A 22,369-nucleotide genomic window follows, 5' to 3' on the forward strand; every position below is an offset into this window, starting at 1 on the left:
TGTTGTCTAGAACACATTGCCTGTGATATTTGTTACGGCAACTGGAGTTGACTGATGTTCTTCCTCTGAGGCCTGTGCATTTCCATGGTAGGAAGACACCCTTCTCTCTCCCCAGCTGGACTCCTTCAGAGTCCCCACCCCTGCCTCCTCCTGCTGTAATGTTCCTGCCGGTTCCTGTTTGCTTGTCCAGGGAATCAGACGACAGACCTCAAGAGAAGGGCTGAGTGCTGAGGATCAGGAGGAGCCATAGGGCCCCAAGACAGAATCAGGATGACTCTTTCATTTGTTTTTATTTGGCTTTTCAAGCTTGGATTGTGGGGGTCACAGCTGGTAGACAGGGAAGCCAAGAAGGGACCACTGAGAGTGACGGGGCTGGGGGAGGGGAGAGGGGAAGGTTCCAGTGAGGAGGCTGGAGCCTGAGGCACAGAGCAGGAGCTGAGGGGCTTGGCGCATCACCGCATGGTTTGCCTCAGGGAACCAAGCAGGAACAGCAGCAGGGGCCAGGTCTGTGGAGGCCCAAAGGCTGTGCCCAGCACAGACGAGGCGGCAGCCTGCAGAGACTGGTGTGGAAACTGGGTCTGTGGAGGAGTGGACGTGGGCTCAGGGAGCGGTGTAAGAGCAGACATGGGCTCAGGGTGGGGTGTGAGTCTCTGGATCTCTTCGATCCAGTTGGTGAAGTAGGCGACATTGGTGAAGATGCTGGGGTAGATGGGGTGTCGGCAGTCAAAACCCCAGCTGGCCAGCCCCATCAGAACCCAGGAACCGATGAAGTCACAGACGAGGGGGCCCCCGGAATCGCCCTAGGAAAGAAATGGGAGTTCACGTGGGTGACTGAGCCAGTTCTGAGAAGACCAGGTAGCAGGGTGGGGCTTATGAGTCTCTGCCCTCCAGCCTCATTCTGTGAAATTCCAAGCACCAACTTCCCACTGCAGATCAGCCCAATTAAGCCATGCAGGCAGGCACTGGAATCATGCTTCAGGAAGTCCTGATTGACCCTCAAAACAATCACAGATCTATATCCATCAATATATGGATCCTATGCCCAGGGAGGGTGTGGTGGCCAGGGACAAAGCACTGTCCAAGGCCGAGAAGGGACAGACAGCTGCAGGATCTGAGCTCAAGAAGGCTGGTCTGAGAGTGGAACCAGCTGAAGCTGCTGCAGACCTGGATCTTGCAAATTCTGAGCTGCAGCAGCACATGTCCACCCAGGTCCGCCTCCTTTTTCACTCAATTAGTCAGTCCTTTAGTTTTCTCTCAAATTCTTGGTTGAGCATCTTCAGAAAGTGCCCATACCCAGGCCTGGGGGAGGCAGCCTGTATTACTCAGAGAGCAATGAAAGCTGCTAGGGTCCCCTGAAAGCTGCTAGGAGTTACTGGAGTCTTGAAATGCTGTCAGGGCAGGACCACCTGGGTGGAAATCTCTCACTTCATCACCCAAAGGGAAGGTGTCATCCTTGGAGGCAGGGTGAGAGGAGCAGGATAGCTGTGCTTGCTGCCTTCCATACGCTTGTCTAACACGCACATCCAGCATCCAGGGAAGCTTCTGCCCTGGGCACAGGGGTGAAATGTCAAGGTTCCTCTTTCATGGAGTTATTGTAAATAAGGCAACCAGCCTGTCATTGTCAGATGTGACATGTGGAAACAACACATGGAAGGGACAGGAGAGGAAGGGAAAGGCATTTCATAGGGTGGAAACATGGAGCTTTCCCAAGCTGAGAGTCCAAATGGGACAACCCAACTTTCTGATGCTGGAGCAGAGGGAGCAGTGAGTGCAGACGAGGAGAGGAGGGATGGCCAGGTGGGTGGGAGGAAGAGCAATGACATGTGGGAAGCGAGGGGGGTAGACGGGACTCGGATTTCCAGGGCCTTATGGTGGGGGTTGGAGTTGACGCCCATGGAGAACTGAGCCTATCTCAGGGAGGCGGTGTGGAGGGGAGGTATAGCCCCGGGGTCTCCAGCATTCAGAGGTGGGCAGGGAGGGGACCAGGTGCAGAGTGGAGTAGCTGGCTGGTCCTGGTGCCCAAGAAATGGCAGTGACACTTGGTTAAGTGCCGAGTGAGAGGAGGATTTGGGGCCACGGGTGTATCTGGCAAGACAGGTCCCCAGGGACGTTGGCCATGTGGCTCTGGTGGTACTGGGGACACTCCTGGGTAGAGTGAGTTAGATCCAGGGCTATTAGGAGGAGTCTCTGGGGGAAAGGAGGCAGAGAAACTGGGCAGTAGCGGGAAGGAGAGTGCCACTGCACATTTATACGAGAGCCGTGAAAGCGGAGACAAGACATGGAGCAAGGGAGCCTCTGGACACCCAGAGCTCCAGGAGGGACTGGGTACAATGGGCCAGGAGGCTCAGGAGAGATGGAAGATGCCCACTGGACTGGGAAGATGAATGGCATTTTGTCCAACAGAATGCTTTGAAGTTCTCAGTGAAATAGGAAGCAAGCTCTCCAGCTGAGAGGGAGGGGTGGGGGAAGTGGTGACTTGAAGGAAGGAGAAGGGTACATGGTGTGGCTAGCCAAAAGTAACCCTCAAGGACGGCCATCCTCATCAGCAGAACCTGGGGCTATGTTACCTTACGTGGCAAAAGGGACTCAGCAGCTGTGATGGAGTCGAGGATCAGGAAATAGGAAGATTATCCTGGATGATCTGGTTGGATCCAGCATAAACACAAAGGTACTCATGAGGAAAGAGGGAAGCAGGAGGTCAGAGTCAGAGGAGGAGATGTGATGACAGGAGCAGAGGGAGAGCAACGTGATTTGGTGACGCAGGAAGGGGCCATGAGCCGAGGAGTGCTGGGGACCTCTAAAAAGATAGAAAAAGCAAGAAAACGTTTTCTCCTAGAGCCTCCAGAAGGGAGCAGCCAGGCCCACACCTTGATTTTAGACTCTGACCTCCAGAAATGTAAGATAATACATTCTGTTGTCTGAGCCACCAATTTAAGGTGATGTCACCAAAGCACCAAGAAAGTCACACCAGGGGCTTCTTGGACATTGGGAATGTGCCATCATCAACTCAGTTCTTCCCTTCTGGTGTCCCCACCTGGGTTGCCCTTGGCCTTCCCCACAGTGTACCCTCCCTGAGCTGTTCAAGGCCAGGGGAAGGCCTGGTCCCTGTCTACCACAGGCCTCCAGGATTCGTGCAGATAAGCCTCATGGTTGCTGATATTATGGTGAAATCTGGGCCAGTCTGTGGGAGATGGGAAGGGCTCCAAAAGCCTCCTGCACCCTAGGGAGCTCTCAGCACTAGTGGGAAGCCCCAACACTAGTGTATCCCATGGAAAGTGAGCTGTGGTTTGCACTATTGAAGAGACAGAGCAAACCAAGGCAGTGTGTGTGTGTGTGTGTGTGTGTGTGTGTGTTGTGTACTGTGTGTATATGTGTTGGATGGGGCCAGGGCAGTGAATTCTACCTTGGGTGAGAGGACAGGTCCAAGACAGGCCCAGAAGAACAGGTACAATCCTGGTAGAAGGAGACAGAACAGGCCAGGATATTGAAAGCCAAAACTTGCTAGTTCAGCTTCAGTTCAGTCACTCAGTCGTCTCTGACTCTTTGTGACCCCATGAATTGCAGCACGCCAGGCCTCCCTGTCCATCACCAACTCCCGGAGTTCACTTAGACTTGTGTCCATCGAGTCCATGATGCCATCCAGCCATCTCATCCTCGGTCGTCCCCTTCTTCTCCTGCCCCCAATCCCTCCCAGCATCAAAGTCTTTTCCAATGAGTCAACTCTTCGCATGAGGTGGCCAAAGTACTGGAGTTTCAGCTTTAGCATCATTCCTTCCAAAGAAATCCCAGGGCTGATCTCCTTTAGAATGGACTGGTTGGATTCCCTTGTAGTCCAAGGGACTCTCAAGAGTCTTCTCCAACACCACAGTTCAAAAGCATCAATTCTTCGGTGCTCAGCTTTCTTCACAGTCCAACTCTCACATCCATACATGACCACTGGAAAAACCATAGCCTTGACTAGACAGACCTTAGTCAGCAAAGTAATGTCTCTGCTTTTGAATATGCTATCTAGGTTGGTCATAACTTTTCTTCCAAGGACTAAGAGTCTTTTAATTTCATGGCTGCAGTCACCATCTGCAGTGATTTGGGAGCCCCCCAAAAATAAAGCCTGACACTGTTTCCATTGTTTCCCCATCTATTTCCCAAGAAGTGATGAGACTGGATGCTATGATCTTCGTTTTCTGAATGTTGAGCTTTAAGCCAACTTTTTCACTCTCCTCTTTCACTTTTATCAAGAGGTTTTTTAGTTCCTCTTCAATGTCTGCCATAAGAGTGGTGTCATCTGCATATCTGAGGTTATTGATATTTCTCCCACCAATCTTGATTCCAGCTTGTGTTTCTTCCAGTCCAGTGTTTCTCATGATGTACTCTGCATATAAGTTAAATAAGCAGGGTGACCATATACAGCCTTGACGTACTCCTTTTCCTATTTGGAACCAGTCTGTTGTTCCATGTCCAGTTCTAACTGTTGCTTCCTGGCCTCCATACAGATTTCTCAAGAGGCAGGTCAAGTGGTCTGGTATGCCCATCTCTTTCAGAATTTTCCACAGTTTATTGTGATCCACACAATCAAAGCCTTTGGCATAGTCAATAAAGCAGAAATAGATGTTTTTCTGGAACTCTCTTGCTTTTTTGATGATCCAGTGGATGTTGGGAATTTGATCTCTGGTTCCTCTGCCTTTTCTAAAACCAGCTTGAACATCTGGAAGTTCATGGTTCAAGTATTGCTGAAGCCTGCCTTGGAGAATTTTGAGCATTACTTTACTAGCGTGTGAGATGAGTGCAATTGTGTGGTAGTTTGAGCATTCTTTGGCATTGCCTTTCTTTGGGATTGGAATGAAAACTGACCTTTTCCAGTCCTGTGGCCACTGCTGAGTCTTCTGAATTTGCTGGCATATTGAGTGCTGCACTTTCACAGCATCATCTCTCAGGATTTGATATAGCTCAACTGGAATTCCATCACCTCCACTAGCTTTGTTTGTAGTGATGCTTTCTAAGGCCCACTTGACTTCACATTCTAGGATGTCTGACTCTAGATGAGTGATCACACCATCGTGATTATCCGGGTCATGAAGATCTTTTTTGTATAGTTCTGTGTATTCTTGCCATCTCTTCTTAATATCTTCTGCTTCTGTTAGGTCCCAACCATTTCTGTCCTTTATAGAGCCCATCTTTGCATGAAATATTGCCTTGGTATCTCTAATTTTCTTGAAGAGATCTCTAGTCTTTCCCATTCTGTTGTTTTCCTCTATTTTTTGCATTGATCGCTGAAGAAGGCTTTCTTATCTCTTCTTGCTATTCTTTGGAACTCTGCATTCAGATGCTTATAGCTTTCCTTTTCTCCTTGGCTTTTCACTTCTCTTCTTTTCACAGCTATTTGTAAGGCCTCCCCAGACAGGCATTTTGCTTTTTTGCATTTCTTTTCCATGGGGATGGTCTTGATCCCTGTCTCCTGTACAATGTCAACAACTTCAGTCCATAGTTCATCAGGCACTCTACCTATCAGATCTAGGCCCTTAAATCTATTTCTCACTTCCACTGTATAATCATAAGGGATTTAGGTCATACCTGAATGGTCTAGCGGTTTTCCCTGCTTTCTTCAACTTCAGTCTGAATTTGGTAATAAGGAGTTCATGATCTGAGCCACAGTCAGCTCCTGGTCTTGTTTTTGTTGACTGTATAGAGCTTCTCCATCTTTGGCTGCAGAGAATATAATCAATCTGATTTCGGTGTTGACCATCTGGTGATGTCCATGTGTAGAGTCTTCTCTTGTGTTGTTGGAAGAGGGTGTTTGCTATGACCAGTGCATTTTCTTGGCAACACTCTATTAGTCTTTGCCCTGCTTCATTCTGCATTCCAAGGCCAAATTTGCCTATTACTCCAGGTGTTTCTTGACTTCCTACTTTTGCATTGCAGTCCCCTATAATGAAAAGGACATCTTTTTTGGGTGTTACTTCTAAAAGGTCTTGTAGGTCTTCATAAAACCGTTCAACTTCAGCTTCTTCAGCGTTACTGGTTGTGGCATAGACTTGTATTACCGTGATATTGAATGGTTTGCCTTGGAGACGAACAGAGATCATTCTGTCATTTTTGAGATTGCATCCAAGTACTGCATTTTGGACTCTTTTGTTGACCATGATGGCTACTCCATTTCTTCTGATGGATTCCTGCCCGCAGTAGTAGATACAATGGTCATCTGAGTTAAATTCACCCATGCCAGTCCATTTTAGTTCACTGATTCCTAGAATGTCAACGTTCACTCCTGTCATCTCGTTTGACCACTTCCAATTTGCCTTGATTCATGGACCTGACATTCCAGGTTCCTATGCAATATTGCTCTTTACAGCATCGGACCTTGCTTCTATCACCAGTCACATCCACAGCTGGGTATTGTTTTTGCTTTGGCTCCATCCCTTCATTCTTTCTGGAATTATTTCTCCACTGACCTTCAGTAGCATATTGGGCACCTACTGATCTGGGGAGTACCTCTTTCAGTATCCTATCATTTTGCTTTTTCAAGGAGTGGTGGCTGTGTGGGCACAGGAGGGCCTAGAGGAGCCATCCCACGCTGAAGGTCAGGAAGGGTGGTGGAATGAGATACTCCTCATCCAAGGTAAGGAGCAGCAGCTGTGCTTTCCTGGAGCAGCCGTGAAGAGATACCCCACGCCCAAGGTAAGAGAAACCTAAGTAAGATGGTAGGTGTTGCAAGAGGGCATCAGAGGGCAGACACACTGAAACCATACTCACAGAAAACTAGTCAATCTAATCACACTAGGACCACAGCCTTGTCTAACTCAATGAAACTAAGCCTGCCCTCAGGGCAACCCGAGACGGGTGGGTCATAGTGGAGAGGTCTGGCAGAATGTGGTCCACTGGAGAAGGGAATGGCAAGCCACTTCAGTATTCTTGCCCTGAGAACCCCATGAACCGTATGAAAAACTTGCTAAGTACCTACTGAATGTCAGGCACAGTATTAAACTTTCTACAGGGACCCTATTAAGAGGAGGCTGTTAGCAACCCCATTTCATGGGTGAGGAAACTTAGCTAAGGTCACAATCCCAGTAAATGACAGATCGAATACTGAAACCAGGGCTCTCCTGCCCCGCAGTCTGAGCATTGAATGCCTCTGTGGCCTGTCTCTCCTCAGACCTGTTTCTGAGTGCCCTGCACAGGGGGAGGGGTACTTCCAAGGAGAGGAGAGGGGCCTGGGTTTCAGGGTGGGGGCTGGAGCAGGTGATGCGGCAGCAGATGAGTCTAGATGGAGTGTCTCAGGTAGGCTGTGGTGACTGAAAGGCTAAGAGAGGGAGGAGGGGGGTCATCTAATGCCTTGGCTCTTGGGGGTCCATCTCAGTGCTGTCCTCAGCCTGGGACGAAACGAGAGGAGGAGTGGGCTCAAGGGGCACTATGGATGTCCAGCAGGCAAGGAGACAAAGGGTTCCAGCCCTGAGCTCCGTGGGCATGACCTCTGCAGGCTGGAAGGGAGGTCTCGGGTGACAGCAGATGGGGACTCAGGGTCTGAGCCCTTTGTTTCACCTTCAGGTGCAGCTGACTCTGTGAGAAGGACAGGCCAGGCCAGACAGCCAGACAGTTCATACCACTGGCTGTGGACTGGGAACCAAGAAACCTGGGTCCACCTCCTACAAGGAGGGCAAGGGGCCAAGCTTCTCCCCTCTGGCTCAGCAGCTCACTGGGCCGCCATGAAAACAGCTGTCTGGGAGGCCATCCTGTGGGCCAGGTGCATCTCATCCCTCCTATGTGCATTTCCTGGCATGCCAAAGCATATCACCACAGACTGGCTAACTCCTCTGAAATCAACAGAAATTGATCTTCTCACAGTTCTAGCAGTCAGACATCTGAAATCAACTGTCTGTGTCTCTCCATCTTTCTATGAAAAAACAAGTCACTGGATTTAGTCAGTTCAGTCAGTTCAGTCGCTCAGTCATGTCCGACTCTTTGCGACCCCATGAACTGCAGCACGCAGGCCTCCCTGTCCATCACCATCTCCCGGAGTTCACTCAGACTCGCGTTCATCGAGTCATTGATGCCATCCAGCCATCTCATCCTCGGTCGTCCCCTTCTCCTCCTGCCCCCAATCCCTCCCAGCATCAGAGTCTTTTCCAATGAGTCAACTCTTCGCATGAGGTGGCCCAACTACTGGAGTTTCAGTTTTAGCATCATTCCTTCCAAAGAACACCCAGGGCTGATCTCCTTTAGAATGGACTGGTTGGATCTCCTTGCAGTCCAAGGGACTCTCAAGAGTCTTCTCCAACACCACAGTTCAAAAGCATCAATTCTTCAGTGCTCAACTTTCTTCTCAGTCCAACTCTCACATCCATACATGACCACTGGAAAAACCATAGCCTTGACTAGACGGATCTTTGTTGGCAAAGTAATGTCTCTGTTTTTCAATATGCTATCTAGGTTGGTCATAAATTTTCTTCCAAGGAGTAAGCATCTTTTAATTTCATGGCTGCAGTCACCATCTGCAGTGATTTGGGAGCCCCCAGAAATAAAGTCTGACACTGTTTCCCCATCTATTTCCCATGAAGTGATGGGACCAGATGCCATGATCTCCGTTTTCTGAATGTGAGCTTTAAGCCAACTTTTTCACTCTCTTCTTTCACTCTAAATTCAGCAAGGTCTCATCTTGTGATTCTCAACAATCGTCTCTGCAAAGACCTAATTCTAAATAAGGTCACATTCTGAGATTTAGAAGACACAAATTTAGGAGACACTATCCAACGTACTATACTATCCTTGCAACAATCCCATGACGGAGGCCTCAACACCCTACGCTATGAATGAGGACACAGGCTCAGAAGTTGAAAAGACCACCCAAGGTCACATGCTGGTGCAGTGTCTCTAACTCCAGAACCCTAACACTTCCCCTCCACTCTACGACACCATCTATGGAAGAATCAGCACATGATGCCAGCCTGGGAGCCTGGGCCCTGAGGATGATGTGGTAGAGGTCAGGTTAGGCTTAGAATCAGAACACAGGGGCCCAAGTTGTGGTGTCTTATTTTAGGGTAGCCACTTTCCCTCTCCAGGCTTGTTTTCTCACCTATAAAAAGGCACCACAGAGAGTGGAAAAAAAGCTTCACAATCAAATATCCAACAGTGGGACTTCCTTGGTGGTCCAGTGGTTATGAATCTGTCTTCCAATGCAGAGGATGCAGGTTCAGTCCCTGGTGAGAGAACTAAGATCCCACATGCCCCAAGGCAGCTAAGCCCACATACTGCAGCTGCTGAGCCCATGCGCTCTGAAGCGCGCATGCTGTAACTAAAGGGAAGCCCACACACTGCAATGGAAAGCCTGCCTGTCACAACTAACACCCAGCCAACACAGGCAAAACAAACAAACAAAGCAAAACCAAAACCCCCAAAAACAAATATCCAGCAGCAGACTGATATCTGGAATATGTAAAATGCACAAAGAGCCCCTAAAGGAAGAGACAGGCAACCCAACAGAGAAGTGAGAGGGGAGAAAAACCCTGAAAGGAAATGTTACAGAAAAATGTGTCCAAAGATAGTAAATATGCGAAAGTACATTTAATTCATCAACCACAATAATTATGAAAATAAGAAAAGATGGAAAGTGCTAAGTATTGGTGAGAATATGAACTCTCATCCACTGCTTGAATGAGTGGAAATGGTGAACCACTTTGGAGAAGGTTGGTAACATCTGCCAAAGTTTAATATACATGTACCTTTTAATCCAATAATTCTACTCAAGGGTTTTGTGAAATAGAAGATAAAACATTTGGAAGTGAAATGAAATGAAAAATTTGGAAAGTACAAAAATATGCATTACAGTGTACCTGATCATAGGATTCAGTGGACAGAGGAGCGTCCGATAGAGTAAGAAGACTGAACACACTACAACTACAGGCAACAGTATGGACGAATCTCACAAATACAACGTTAAGACGAGAAAGGTTGACAACTGGAAATACATTCTATTTACAGAACATTCAGAATCTAATCTAAGGTATTACAGGTGAAGATGGTGGTTTGTGTTGGGTGTTGGTGACAGGAAGGAGGTGTGAGCGGGGCCTCTGGGGTACTGATCACATGTTGCCTCACTATGTGAACATTTATCCAACTTATGAAAAGAGCATGGATATACTCTTTTGTATGTATGTTACACTTCAATAAAAACTTTAATATATGCCTCAAGAATAGATGCTGTCGATGCCCTCATGTGCAAGGGAGTTAGGAAGGGGGGTTGACCTGGGGGACACTGCCAAGGGATGGAGCCCAGGAAGACTCATGGAGGAGGAAACGGGAAGTCCCAGGGGCTCCACAAAGAGAGCAGAGGCAACACAGCCCCTCCCCAGAGAAACCGAGGCCCTGAGACCAGCAGGGGAAACAGAAAGGACCTTACTCACTTGGCAGATGGACTTTCCTGTGGAGAAGTCCCCAGCACACAGCATGTCCTCCTGCACAGAGAGGTTCTTGCCTTTCGCAAATCCATATAACATATTACAGAACTTGTTCTCAATGAGGCTCACCTTACCCTCCTGGAGATGGAAGGGTTCGAGCAGAGGTGCTGTGAGGATAAGAAGAAAATCAGGGAAGGATGCTGTAGCCGAGCTACAGAGCTCTGCCTTACCAGTCAGCACTGCCCCTCAACATGAGGTTTTCTCTGCACAGCTGAGCTTTCATCCTTGTTTCAGTCTTCTACCTATGCCTAATAAGCCCTCCCGTGTTTCTCAAACGTTTCCAAACTCATCCTATTCCCTCCACCTATTTCATAGCAACAAACTACACTCCTCCTATTCCACAAAGGAAAAAGGCAAATCCCTCCAACACATGCCACTCACTGGTGCTTAGCAACCATTCACCAATCTATCTACCCTGTCACAAACCATCTCATCCACTCACCTTTTGTCTATCATTAACCTTGCTTTCCATTCACTTGTCCCTCCATCCATCTACCTATCTTTCCTCATGTCCCATTCACCCACTCACCCTTCCATAAATTTGCTTATACACTCATCTCTTCATCCATCCCTCCATTCTCGCCTCCAGCAATAGACCACTCACTGCATCTCTCTCCACCACCCTTTCACCCACCCGCCCAACCATCTTCCCTTCCACCCACTCATACTCCCTCCTTCTCCCATCCATTCTCTCATCCAATCACTGATTTATTCATCATTCAATTACTCATTTATTGCTCTATCCTCGTGCTAAGTATCTTTTAACTAATGATACAGGGGAATATTTTAGTTGGGGCAGACAGGGTAAATGAAGTAAATAAATAGCACTACTTTAGATCTAATAAGTGGTATAAAGGAAATATAACAGGAAGATGTGCCATTAGGGGTTGCCTATTTTAGCTCACATGATCAAGTAAACTCCTCAGAGGGGCAGCTGAGTTGTATATGTAAAGAAACAAGTCATGACAAGGTTAGTTGGGAGAGTAAATGCATCCAGGGAGACAGCCAAGGTGGAGACCTGAGGTGGGAATGGCCTTGGCATCGTCAAGGCAGGAAGGAGGCCTGCTGGCTGGGGTGGTGTGGGTGAGGGATGCAGCAGGAGGTGAGAGAGAGTAATGGGGCCTGAGAGCCAAGGCAGGGAGTTGTGACCTTATTTTAAGTAGAAATGAGAAGGCACTGGGGGTGATGAGCAGGGAACTGGCATGACTCCTGCTCTAAAGCAAATACTCAAACGGCTACATGGAGAGTAACATAGAGCACACAGGGTGGGAGCCGAGATCAGTCTGGAGGTCCAGGGAAGAAGCACCCAGGGCAGCAGTGGGATACCTACCAGGTGCCAGGCCCTGCCTGGGGCACGGACTGGAATATTGAAACAAGAAAGACAGGGTCCCTGTCCTCAGGAGGAACCAGTCTGTGTGTGTGTGTGTGTGTGTGTGTGTGTGTGTGTGTGTGTGTGTGTGAAGTGTGAAGTGTGGTATACATGTGTGTTGTGTGGGTGGTGTGAGAATTCTGGGGACCTAGTTGTTTGTCCTATGATTATTGAGTGTTAACCGACACACTAATAGGCAAGGACCAGGGATGCTGGAACATCCCACCTAATGAAGCAGCATCTGTTCAAAATGCCTGCAGCACCTCTGTAGAGAAACACCATACCAAATTATGACCCTACAAATAATGACAAATAAATATTCTTTCCCTCCCTAATTTGGCATCGTAAGCATTTCACCAAGTCATAGACACTCCTTTCTTTAGTGGAGACTCTTGCTCATAAGTTTTGGTCTCCTTTTCTTCTCTTTCAATCTTAAAAAATACAATTTTTTCATGTTACTCAGTTTGTCTAACAAGTCTACAAATTAGATAGATGACCTGACCTGGGAGAAAACCAAAGTGAGGTCTGGAGAGTGAAACCTTCTCAAGTTGTAATAATTCTAAATTGATCAGGCAGACTCAGAGGTCAGAGGTCATATTTGAGTTTTCTTTCCACTTTTCCCAAGCACCTCCTATGGCACTGGGAAATCAGAGAGTTTGTCAGTGACCTGGAAGGAGTCAGGCCCCAACCATGACCTTTGAGTTAGATCAAGTCATCTCAGATCTATGGTTGATTTAAACCTTGGAATCAAGAACCAGAAAGACTTCAAGAACTCAGATTCTTGATTCCAAAGTCAAATATTCCCAGACTTCAGAGTTTTACACTTAGGGAACACCAAAGCTTTAGAATCACACACTTTCAGAATTAGAACTAGAATGGTTCAGTCCTCTGGAAATGAAGCATAGTGGGCCAAGGGGACCTTTGCCTGGGGACGCCTCAGGTGGAGACACACCTCTCTTTTTTGCCCCTCTGTCCTCCCCTTCCTCCTCCTCCCCATTCTCATCCCCCCTCCAACTCCCCACATCCCCTTACTTTCCTCGTTGAGCATCCCCCAGCCAGTTATCCAGCAGGATGAGTTACTGGGGAGCTTCATGCCAGGGACTGGGAGGCAGGCAGGGATGACATAGGAGGTGAAGTTCACAGGAAAGCGCAGCTGCAACATGGCAATGTCACTCCCAAAGGGATGTAACTTCTCGAAGTCTGGGTGTGTGATAATCCGGCTCACAGACACCTCCCGGGTCTGAGGGGTGTGCTGGTACAGCTGGGTGCTTCCTAGCAGAACCCGGTAATTCTCCGGGGCTTTGGATTTCCTGGAGGAGGAAAAGCGCACTGCCACCATCATCTCCAAGTGGGGACTAGCTCTTTCCCTGCATCCTCATCTAACTGCCCACACGCCTCTGGACCCCTCCACCCCACATGACACCAGACAGCCTTTGTCTCCCCATTTCTAATGTTCAGGAGCCCTTCTTTCCTGAGGCTAATTGATACCCTACTTACAGTTTCAGACATATGGCTGGCTTCTCCAGCCATAGAATTGAGGAAGCACTGAATCCTTGTTCTGGAAAGGTCCTTGGTGAGGTCATTAAATGAAGGCCTTCTGATTGTACACAGCAGGCATTCTGGCTCAGTTCAGGCTCTAACTTTACCCTTCCCGAGATGCCATACAACCCACCTTCTGGCCCCACACTCCTGTTAACCATCCCCTTTCTCTAAACACATCCATGCCCAAGGCCTGCTTCTCCACTTAGTTCCAAGGACAAAAGATTTGTTAAATAAATGAGCAAATGGGTGCAGGAAATGGAACTTTGCCTTGTTCCCCCAACACAGGTGCTGAAACTTCCCACCTCCCTGACTGTCTTCACAGCTCATCTACTTGCAGACCCTCTCTCATGTTCCCCTCACCTAACCCTTCCCCTCCAGCAAGGCCTCCCTCTCCACACATCTTCTCCCGAACCCCCACCCTATCTGCTCTGCCCTTCTCATCCATGCTGGGCTTTCTCTTCTGACAGGATGGAGACACGGTGGTGTGGGATTTGCCACCCCTGATGCCACCAAGGGTCTTGCACGGAGCATGGCACAGAGCAGGTGCCGATAAACTCTGAGCCCTCAAAGCTCCAGGGCCCAGAACTGGGCTGTGATGCCTGAACTCCCTGGTGACCCCTCCTCATCCGTTCAGAAGCCAGTCACTGAGCCAGCCCCACCTGGCTAGGTGAATTAGACTCTGAGCAGCCCTGTCACTCTCCCAGGGAGCCCACCTCCCCCTTATGCAGCCTGGCACCACGGCTTCCTGCATGCACGCCAGTGACTGTGACTCCTCCTGGGCACAGTTTCGCAGGACTAATAAGAATCTCCCGGCTGCTGGCCACACATGTAGTCCCAGGCCCCCGCCAAGAGTCTGACACCTGGAAATATGGGGACACTGAGAAGAAGCTGTGGTCTGAGATGGGTCCACACCACATGGCAGTGAGGACTGACACTGCCGCTTTCCTGAGGCACACCTGTGTTGGGGAACGGACACAGGGGCCAAGGGCAGAGCATGAGGAGGATCTGGGCAGGTGAGCAGGGAGGACAGTCCAGGTGGAGGGTACACAGCCCAAAGGCAGGAACGACATGCCTCTGAAGGCCACAGACTGCCCAGAGGAAAGCCCAGAGGAGCTGACATGGGACACCATCCCCCTTTTCTCATCTTCCCCTGCATCCTCCTCCCCTGCCAGAGCCTGCGCTGGCAGCCTAGGAGGGAGACTCACTTGAGAAAGCAGTGGGCAGTGGAAAGAAGCCAGCTGGAGTTAATGAGGACAGCTCCACAGATGTGCGAGCCCTGGGACCGCAGGCTGGCCTGCCACGGCCACTGGCCAGCCTCCACGTCCCGGCCACCATAGATCCTCCCCATCACCTTGGATTTCCCGCACACCGTGGAAACTCTGCTGCCACCTACAATAGAGACACTGTTGGTGCCCCAAATGTCACAACCAGGAAGCTCTCCCCACTTCACAGATGGGAAAACCAAGGCCAGGCGTCTAGCAGTCTAGCCAAAAGGCCAGGCGTCTAGTGGTGTAGCCAAAATGACAGGACTCTGCCTTCACTGGCTGCCACTGAGGACTGGACAGCAGAGCACAACACATCAAGCCCTGTGGGGAAGAGGACCCAGGGGTCTGGGGGGTGGGACAAGGAGGGACCAGCTCACAGGAGCGTCTCCAGGCAGGTGGACATCCTTGAGCAAGGCTGCCGAGCGCTGGGCATGGCACAGACCTCACTTCCCTCACCTCGCTCGCCTCAATGCCTTGTCTGGTAGATCAAAGAACTAAAGGTCTCAGAAGTTACCAACATTACTTTCTCAAGATCACGGCTTCTAAGGGCCTGTGCTCCCTCCACTCTACCCCATGTCTTAGGGAGGAGACTTGCAGGCAGAAGTTGTGGTGCTGTGTGATCTGGGGCAATTCACTCCCCTCTCTGACTCTGCAGGAGTCTCCATGTCTAAAAGAAGAAGGAGTGGGCTAATGGGGACAGCCCTGGTTCTAGGACTCACACTCGGGAGGGCAGGAGTGTGCCCAGGCCCCCTGAGACTGGGCATCTAGTCTAGGGCCTGGGCTCCCAGGGCCTCAGTGAGGGGAATGACACCCCTGGTCCCTGGACTCAGGCCTGTTCACTCAGTAGTCCTAGAACTTTCTTCCACCCAGCCTCCAACCTCCAGGGCAGACCCTACTAGTCCCCACTCCCACAGCCCCACAAAGGAATTGGGTCTCTTCCCTCCCAGAGGCCTCACGGTGGAGGGCCTGACCCACCTGTGTGGAGGGGATCTCTGGGCTGCCTGGTTGGAGGGAAGGCCAGAGAAAAGATGATACTTAGTGACTCACCAGGCCCTGGTCACAGCCGGCCGCCCACAGGCCCTGTAGGCTAGGAGATCTTGGCCCGAATGGAGGCCCAACTCACCTGTAGCTCCCGGAGCCAACCGCTGTGCTCGCCAAGTCGGAGCGCCGCCCCTCAACGCTCCCCCATCGCCTGCAGTCGGGCCGGGGGCGGCCGTGGCTGGGGACCCTCGCAGCTCCCGGGTGGCCACGTTCAGCAGCAGCAGCCAGAGAAGAGCCGCGGGCTGGCCTAGGTGTTGGGGGATCCCCCCCTCCCCGCCCATTGCCAGGGTTACTGACCCCAGCCTGACCCCACCCTGCTCTGGCCCCGCCCCAGACCAACCCCAATCCACCCCTATCTTCTTGAAAACTTTATAAACAGCGCTACTTTTAATTTTTAAACCATCAAGTTCATTTATACAAAGGACAAGTCAATGATTTTCAGTAAATGTTTTAAAAATTTATTGATTTATACTTAAGTAAACCTTTTGTTTTAGAACAGTGTTAGATGTGCGGAAAAACGGCAAAGATGATAAAAAGAGTTCAAATATTCCTCCTCACCCGTTTCCCGCAATGATCAGATCTTGCATTACTCTGCACGTTTGTCACAAGTAGTGAGCCGGTACTGATACATTAATATTAACCTAAGTCCATTCTTTTTTTCTTTCTTTTTTCAATCTTTTAAGTTTAAGGTGCGTAGCATAGTGATTTGGAGAAGGAAATGGCGACCCACTCCAGGATTCCTGCTTGGAGAATCCCAGGGACAGAGAAGCCTGGTGAGCTGCCGTCTATGGGGTCGCACAGAGTGGGACACGACTGAAGCGACTTGGCAGCAGCAGCAGCAGCATAGTGATGTGCCTTGGGTGCACCATGAAATGGTCATCCTGATAAATTTAGTGAACCCACATGGGTACAGAATTAAAAAAATAGGAAAAAAAATGTGTTTCCAATGATGAGAACTCAGGATTCACTCTAATAAGTTTCCTGTATAATATAGGGCAGTGTTAATTATATTTATCATGTTGTATATTACATTCCTAGTACTTAACTTATAACTGGAAGCTTGTTTCTTTGACTATAGCTATCTAATCCCTACCTCCCCATTCCTGGCTTCTTGTAACCACAAATTTGATATCTCTTTTTCTGTGGATTTGTTTTTGAAGTATAATTGACCTACAATGCTGTTAGTTGCTATTACACAACATAGTGATTGGATATTTCTGCACATTTCAAAATAATAGGAATAGTTATGATATGTCACCATACAAAGGCATGACATAGTTATTCACTATATTCTCTGCGGTGTTATTTCTTACCCATTTCATACTCATTTATTTGGCAATTAGAACTTAAAAAAATATATATATATATATATATATATATATATTTTTTTTTTTTTTTAATTTATTTTGGCTCCACTGGGTCTTTGTTGCTCCACGAGGGATTTGTCTAGTTGTAGAGAGCAGGGAGTAGGACTCTTCGTTCTGGTGTGCAGGCTTCTCATTGCTGTGGCTTCTCTTGTGGAGCACATGTTCTAGGGCATGGAGGCTTCAGTAATTGAGGTGCACTGGCTTAGTTGCCCCATAGCACATGTTGTCTTCCTGGATCAGGAATCGAACACATGTCTGCTGCATTGGCAGGCGGATTCTTAATCACTATACCACCACGGAACTCTAGCCATGGGAACTTTATACCTCAATCTCCCTCAGCTTTTGCTTTCTTCCCCCCAGTCTTCTCCCTTCTGGTAAACACCTGTTTGTTCTCTTTGTCTATAACTCTGTTTATGTTTTGTTATGCTTGTTCATTTATCTTTTAGATTCCAAAAGAAGTGTAATCATACAATACTTGTCTGTGTCTGACTTATATCACTTAGCATGACAGTTTCTGGGCTTCCCAGGTGATGCTAGTGGTAAAGAACCCACCTGCCAATGCAGGAGACATAAAATAAGCAAGTTCTAACTCTGGGTAGGGATGATCCCCTGGAGGAGGGCATGGCGATTCTCCCGCAACTGCCCCAGCACAGTATTCTTGCCTTGAGAATCCCATGGACAGAGGAGTCTGGTGTGCTTCAGTGCTCAGCTTTCTTTATAGTCCAACTCTCACATCCATACATGACCACTGGAAAAACCATAGCTTTGACTAGACAGGCTTCTGTTGACAAAGCATTGTGTCTGCTTTTTAATGTGGTGTCTAGGTTGCTCATAGCTTTTCTTCCAAGGAGCAAGCGGCTTTCAATTTCATGGCTGCAGTCACTATCTGCAGTGATTTGGGGGCCCCAAATAAATAGTTTCTCACCGTTTCCATTGTTTCCCCATCTATTTGCTATGAAGTAATGGGACCAGATGCCATGATTTTAGTTTTCTGAACATTGAATTTTAGCCAACTCTTTCACTTTCATCAAGAGGCTCTTTAGTTCTTCTTCGCTTTCTACCAAAAGGGTGGTGTCATCTGCATATCTGAAGTTATTGATATTTCTCCTGGCTATCTTGATTCAGGCTTGTGCTTCATCCAGCCCAGCATTTCACATGATATGCTCTGCATAGAAGTTAAATAAGCAATATGTGTGAAAGGACCCTCATCTTTCTGAATCATTGCGTTGTTCCTATCAGGTGGGTCAAAGAATTCCCATCACTGTTGGGGATTCCCAGCAGAAATCATGCAGATGGATAGAGGGATGTCTGTACCTTAGGCTCGTGGGCACTCCTTCAGCATTTGTGTGGTGGGTCCTGGCATCTGGGCTCCTAGAAGGGTGGGTCTGGTGGACAGATGGCATGCAGAGGAGAACCTTCAGAGGTGTGTTGTTGGTGTAACAGGCAGCAGTCAAAAGTCATGGTGCTTCCTGGATAAGAGGTCAGATAACCAAGTGCTCTCTCAGGAAAAGGCCCTGAGAGTCAGTTGGACAGCTCCAGGTGTTACTGGTTATTCTGTGGCACAGCTGATGGGCAAGGACAACTCCACATTGGGTCCAGGTGGTGAAAGTCTACAAGTCTTGTGTCCCTGAACCCAACTTCCCCAGGAGCTGTGGGGACTTGAGTATCAATCTGGTCAGCTGTATCACTAGGTCTCAACCAACCTGTGTGTGTGTGCTCAGTCATGTCTGATTCTTTGCAACCTCATGGACTGCAGCCTGCCAGGCTCCTCAGTCCATGGGATTTCCCAGGCAAGAATACTGCAGTGTGCTTCCATTTCCTCCTTCAGGGGATCTTCCTCACCCAGGGATCGAACTCAGGGAACCAGGGATCAATCTGCACTGCAGGTGGATTCTTTCTTTTAAGGCACCAGGGAAGGCCTGCAACCAGTCTAGCTCCATGGAAACCTAACTTCTCAGGGATACACAGGACCTCTGGGGATCAGTGAACTGACAAGGATGAAGGTGGGTGTTTTGCAGAAAGTTTTCACTTTCGTCTCAGGTTCAAATAATTTCTTAACAAAATAAGCCACTTGTTATACATAAATAAATAATACAAAAATTTATTAGAGAATTATCTAGCTTTCTTTCAATATACTAATGTTAAAAGAGAAGAGAAATAGAAACAGCAGAGGATACATCACCGAATTGGGTTTTGACCAACATTCAGAATTAACCGCACTGGGAAGTCCCCTGACACAGCATATCTGGAGTCCTAGTTGGGAAAAGTTCCCAGGCAATGCATCTGCTTCATGAGTGAGACTTCAAATATTGCAGTTTGGGATTCCAGTTTATAATCCCAGGATGCAAACTGATACCATCATCAATCTGTGAGCAATTTCAGCTAGGTTTCACACTAATGCTATTTGTTTGTCATGTAAAACTTGGAATATTGTTAAGCCTGGGGCTTGGTTGGCCAGTGTCCCTCCGGAGGCTCAACAATTTCAAGACTTGTCTCCTGTCTTGCCTATGGTTCTGCACAGCTTGCACTCACAATAGGCAATCAAGCCACTCAAGTCAGTGCTGTGTCCAAGTAAGTTAGAAGCAAGGTCAGAAGCCTGATCTGCTTTGTCTCTGAAGCCTGATCAAGACTATTTATTTAATTTCCCTAGTAGTAGGGAGGCTTTGTTCCTGAGAGAGAGCATTGCTCCTGCTGCTGCTAATTCGCTTCAGTCGTGTCCGACTCTGTGCGACCCCATAGACGACAGCCCATCAAGCTCCTCCGTCCCTGGGATTCTCCAGGCAAGAACACTGGAGTGGGTTGCCATGTCCTTCTCCAGTGCATGAAAGTGAAGAGTGAAAGTGAAGTCTCTCAGTTGTGTCCGACTCTTAGCGACCCCATGGACTGCAGCCTACCAGGCTCCTCTGTCCATGGGATTTTCGAGGCAAGAGTACTGGAGTGGATCGCCATTGCCTTCTCCAGAGAGAGCATTAAGGACTGAGATTTGGAGAGCCTGGGGAGTCCCGCTCTGAGGAAATACAGTTCTGACATTCTCAAATCCTTTAGACATGTTCTCCATTCTTTTCTGAAGGCTTAGGATTCTTCTAGCAGTGGAAGCTCATCTCAGTTTCATGTTTCCTTTATAGGATGAAGTGACCCATTTTTTTAAAAACTATTCAACAGGAATTCGGCAATAAGGATCTCATGATCTGAGCCACAGTCAACTCCCAGTTTTGTTTTTGCTGACTGTATAGAGCTTCTCCATCTTTGGCTGCAAATAATATAATCAATCTGATTTCAGTATTGTCTATCAGGTGATGGCCATGTGTAGAGTCTTAAATTCAGACTTAAATTGAAGAACGCAGGGAAAACCACTAGACCATTCAGGTATGACCTGAATCAAATCCCTTATGATTATACAGTGGACGTGAGAAATAGATTTAAGGGATTAGATCTGATAGACAGAGTGCCTGATGAAGTATGGATGGAGGTTTGTGGCATTGTATAGGAGACAGAGATCAAGATCATCGAAAGAAAAAGAAATGCAAAAAATCAAAATGGCTATCTGAGGAGGCCTTACAAATAGCTGTGAAAAGAAGAGAAGCGAAAAGCAAAGGAGAAAAGGAAAGATATAGCCATTTGAATGCAGAGTTCCAAAGAATAGCAAGGAGAGATAAGAAAGCCTTCCTCAGTGATCAATGCAAAGAAATAGAGGAAAACAACAGAATGGGAAAGACTAGAGATCTCTTCAAGAAAGTTAGAGATACCAAGGGAACATTTCATACAAAGATGGGCTCAATAAAGAACAGAAATGTTGGGGACCTAACAGAAGCAGAGGATATTAAGAAGAGGTGGCAAGAATACACAGAAGAACTATACAAAAAAGATCTTCACGACCAAGATAATCACAATGGCATGATCACTCACCTAGAGCCAGACATCCTGGAATGTGAAATCAAGTGGGCCTTAGGAAGCATCACTACGAACAAAGCTAGTGGAGGTGATGAAATTCCAGTTGAGCTATTTCAAGTCCTAAAGATGATGCTGTGAAAGGGCTGCACTAAATATGCCAGCAAATTTGGAAAAGTCAGCAGTGGCCATATGACTGGAAAAGGTCAGTTTTCATTCCAATCCCAAAGAAAGGCAGTACCAAAGAATGTTCAAACTACTGCACAATTGCACTCATCTCACATGCTAGCAAAGTAATGCTCAAAATTCTCCAAGCCAGGCTTCAACAGCATGTGAACCATGAACTTCCAGATGTTCAAGCTGGTTTTAGAAAAGGCAGAGGAACCAGAGATCAAATTGCAAACATCCATTGGATTATCAAAAAAGCAAGAGAGTTCCAGAAAAACATATATTTCTGCTTATTGACTGTGTGGATCACCACAAACTGTGGAAAATTTTCAAAGAGATGGGAACACCAGACCACCTGACCACTTGAGAAATCTGTATGCAGGTCAGGAAGCAACAGTTCGAATTGGACATGAAACAACAGACTGGTTCCAAATCGGGAAAGGAGTACGTCAAGGCTGTATATTGTCACCCTGCTTATTTAACTTACGTACAGAGTACATTATGCGAAATGCTGGGCTGGAAGAAACACAAGCTGGAATCAAGATTGCTGGGAGAAATATCAATAACCTCATATATGCAGATGACACCACCCTTATGGCAATAAGCAAAGAAGAACTAAAGTGATGGAAGTGAAAGCGGAGAGTGAAAAAGTTGGCTTAATCTCAACCTTCAGAAAACTAAGATCATGGCATCTGATCCCATCACTTCATGGCAAATAGATGGGGAAACAGTGAAAACAGTGGCAGACTGTATTTTTTTTTGCACTCCAAAGTCACTGCAGATGGTGACTGCAGCCATGGATTTAAAAGATGCTTGCTCCTTGGAAGAAAAGTTATGACCAACATAGACAAAATATTAAAAAGCAGAGACGTTACTTTGCCCACAAAGGTCTGTCTAGTCAAGGCTATATTTTTTCCAGTGGTCATGTATGGATGTGAGAATCGGACTATATAGAAAGCTGAATGCTGACTAATTGATGCTTTTGAACTGTGGTGTTGGAGAAGACTCTTGAGAGTCCCTTGGACTGCAAGGAGATCCAACCAGTCCATCCTAAAGGAAATCAGTCCTGAGTGTTCTTTGGGAGGATTGATATTGTAGGTCAAACTCCAATACTTTGGCCACCTGATGTGAAGAACTGACTCATTTGAAAAGACCCTGATGCTGGGAGAGATTGAAGGCAAGAGGAGAAGGGGATGACAGAGGATGAGAAGGTTGGATGGCATCACTGACTCAATGGACATGAGTTTGAGTAAACCCCTGGATTTGGTGATGGACAGGGAGGCC

General features: G+C 47.8%; 1 protein-coding gene across 1 annotated transcript; it reads right to left on the bottom strand.

The window, feature by feature from the left end:
• Positions 1–452: 452 nt before the first annotated feature.
• LOC138080739 (putative serine protease 47) lies at positions 453–16,249 on the bottom strand. Its single transcript, XM_068973604.1, has 6 exons — positions 16,221–16,249; positions 15,745–16,043; positions 14,562–14,745; positions 12,847–13,124; positions 10,392–10,552; positions 453–800 (listed from the first exon to the last, which is right to left on the bottom strand). Exons 1-6 carry the CDS (start codon positions 16,247–16,249, stop codon positions 453–455), a joined length of 1,299 nt encoding a protein of 432 aa, XP_068829705.1.
• Between the last annotated feature and the right edge of the window lie 6,120 nt (positions 16,250–22,369).

The sequence above is a fragment of the Capricornis sumatraensis genome, chromosome 6 (assembly GCF_032405125.1).
Source record: "Capricornis sumatraensis isolate serow.1 chromosome 6, serow.2, whole genome shotgun sequence".
Classification (NCBI taxonomy): Eukaryota; Metazoa; Chordata; class Mammalia; order Artiodactyla; family Bovidae; genus Capricornis; species Capricornis sumatraensis.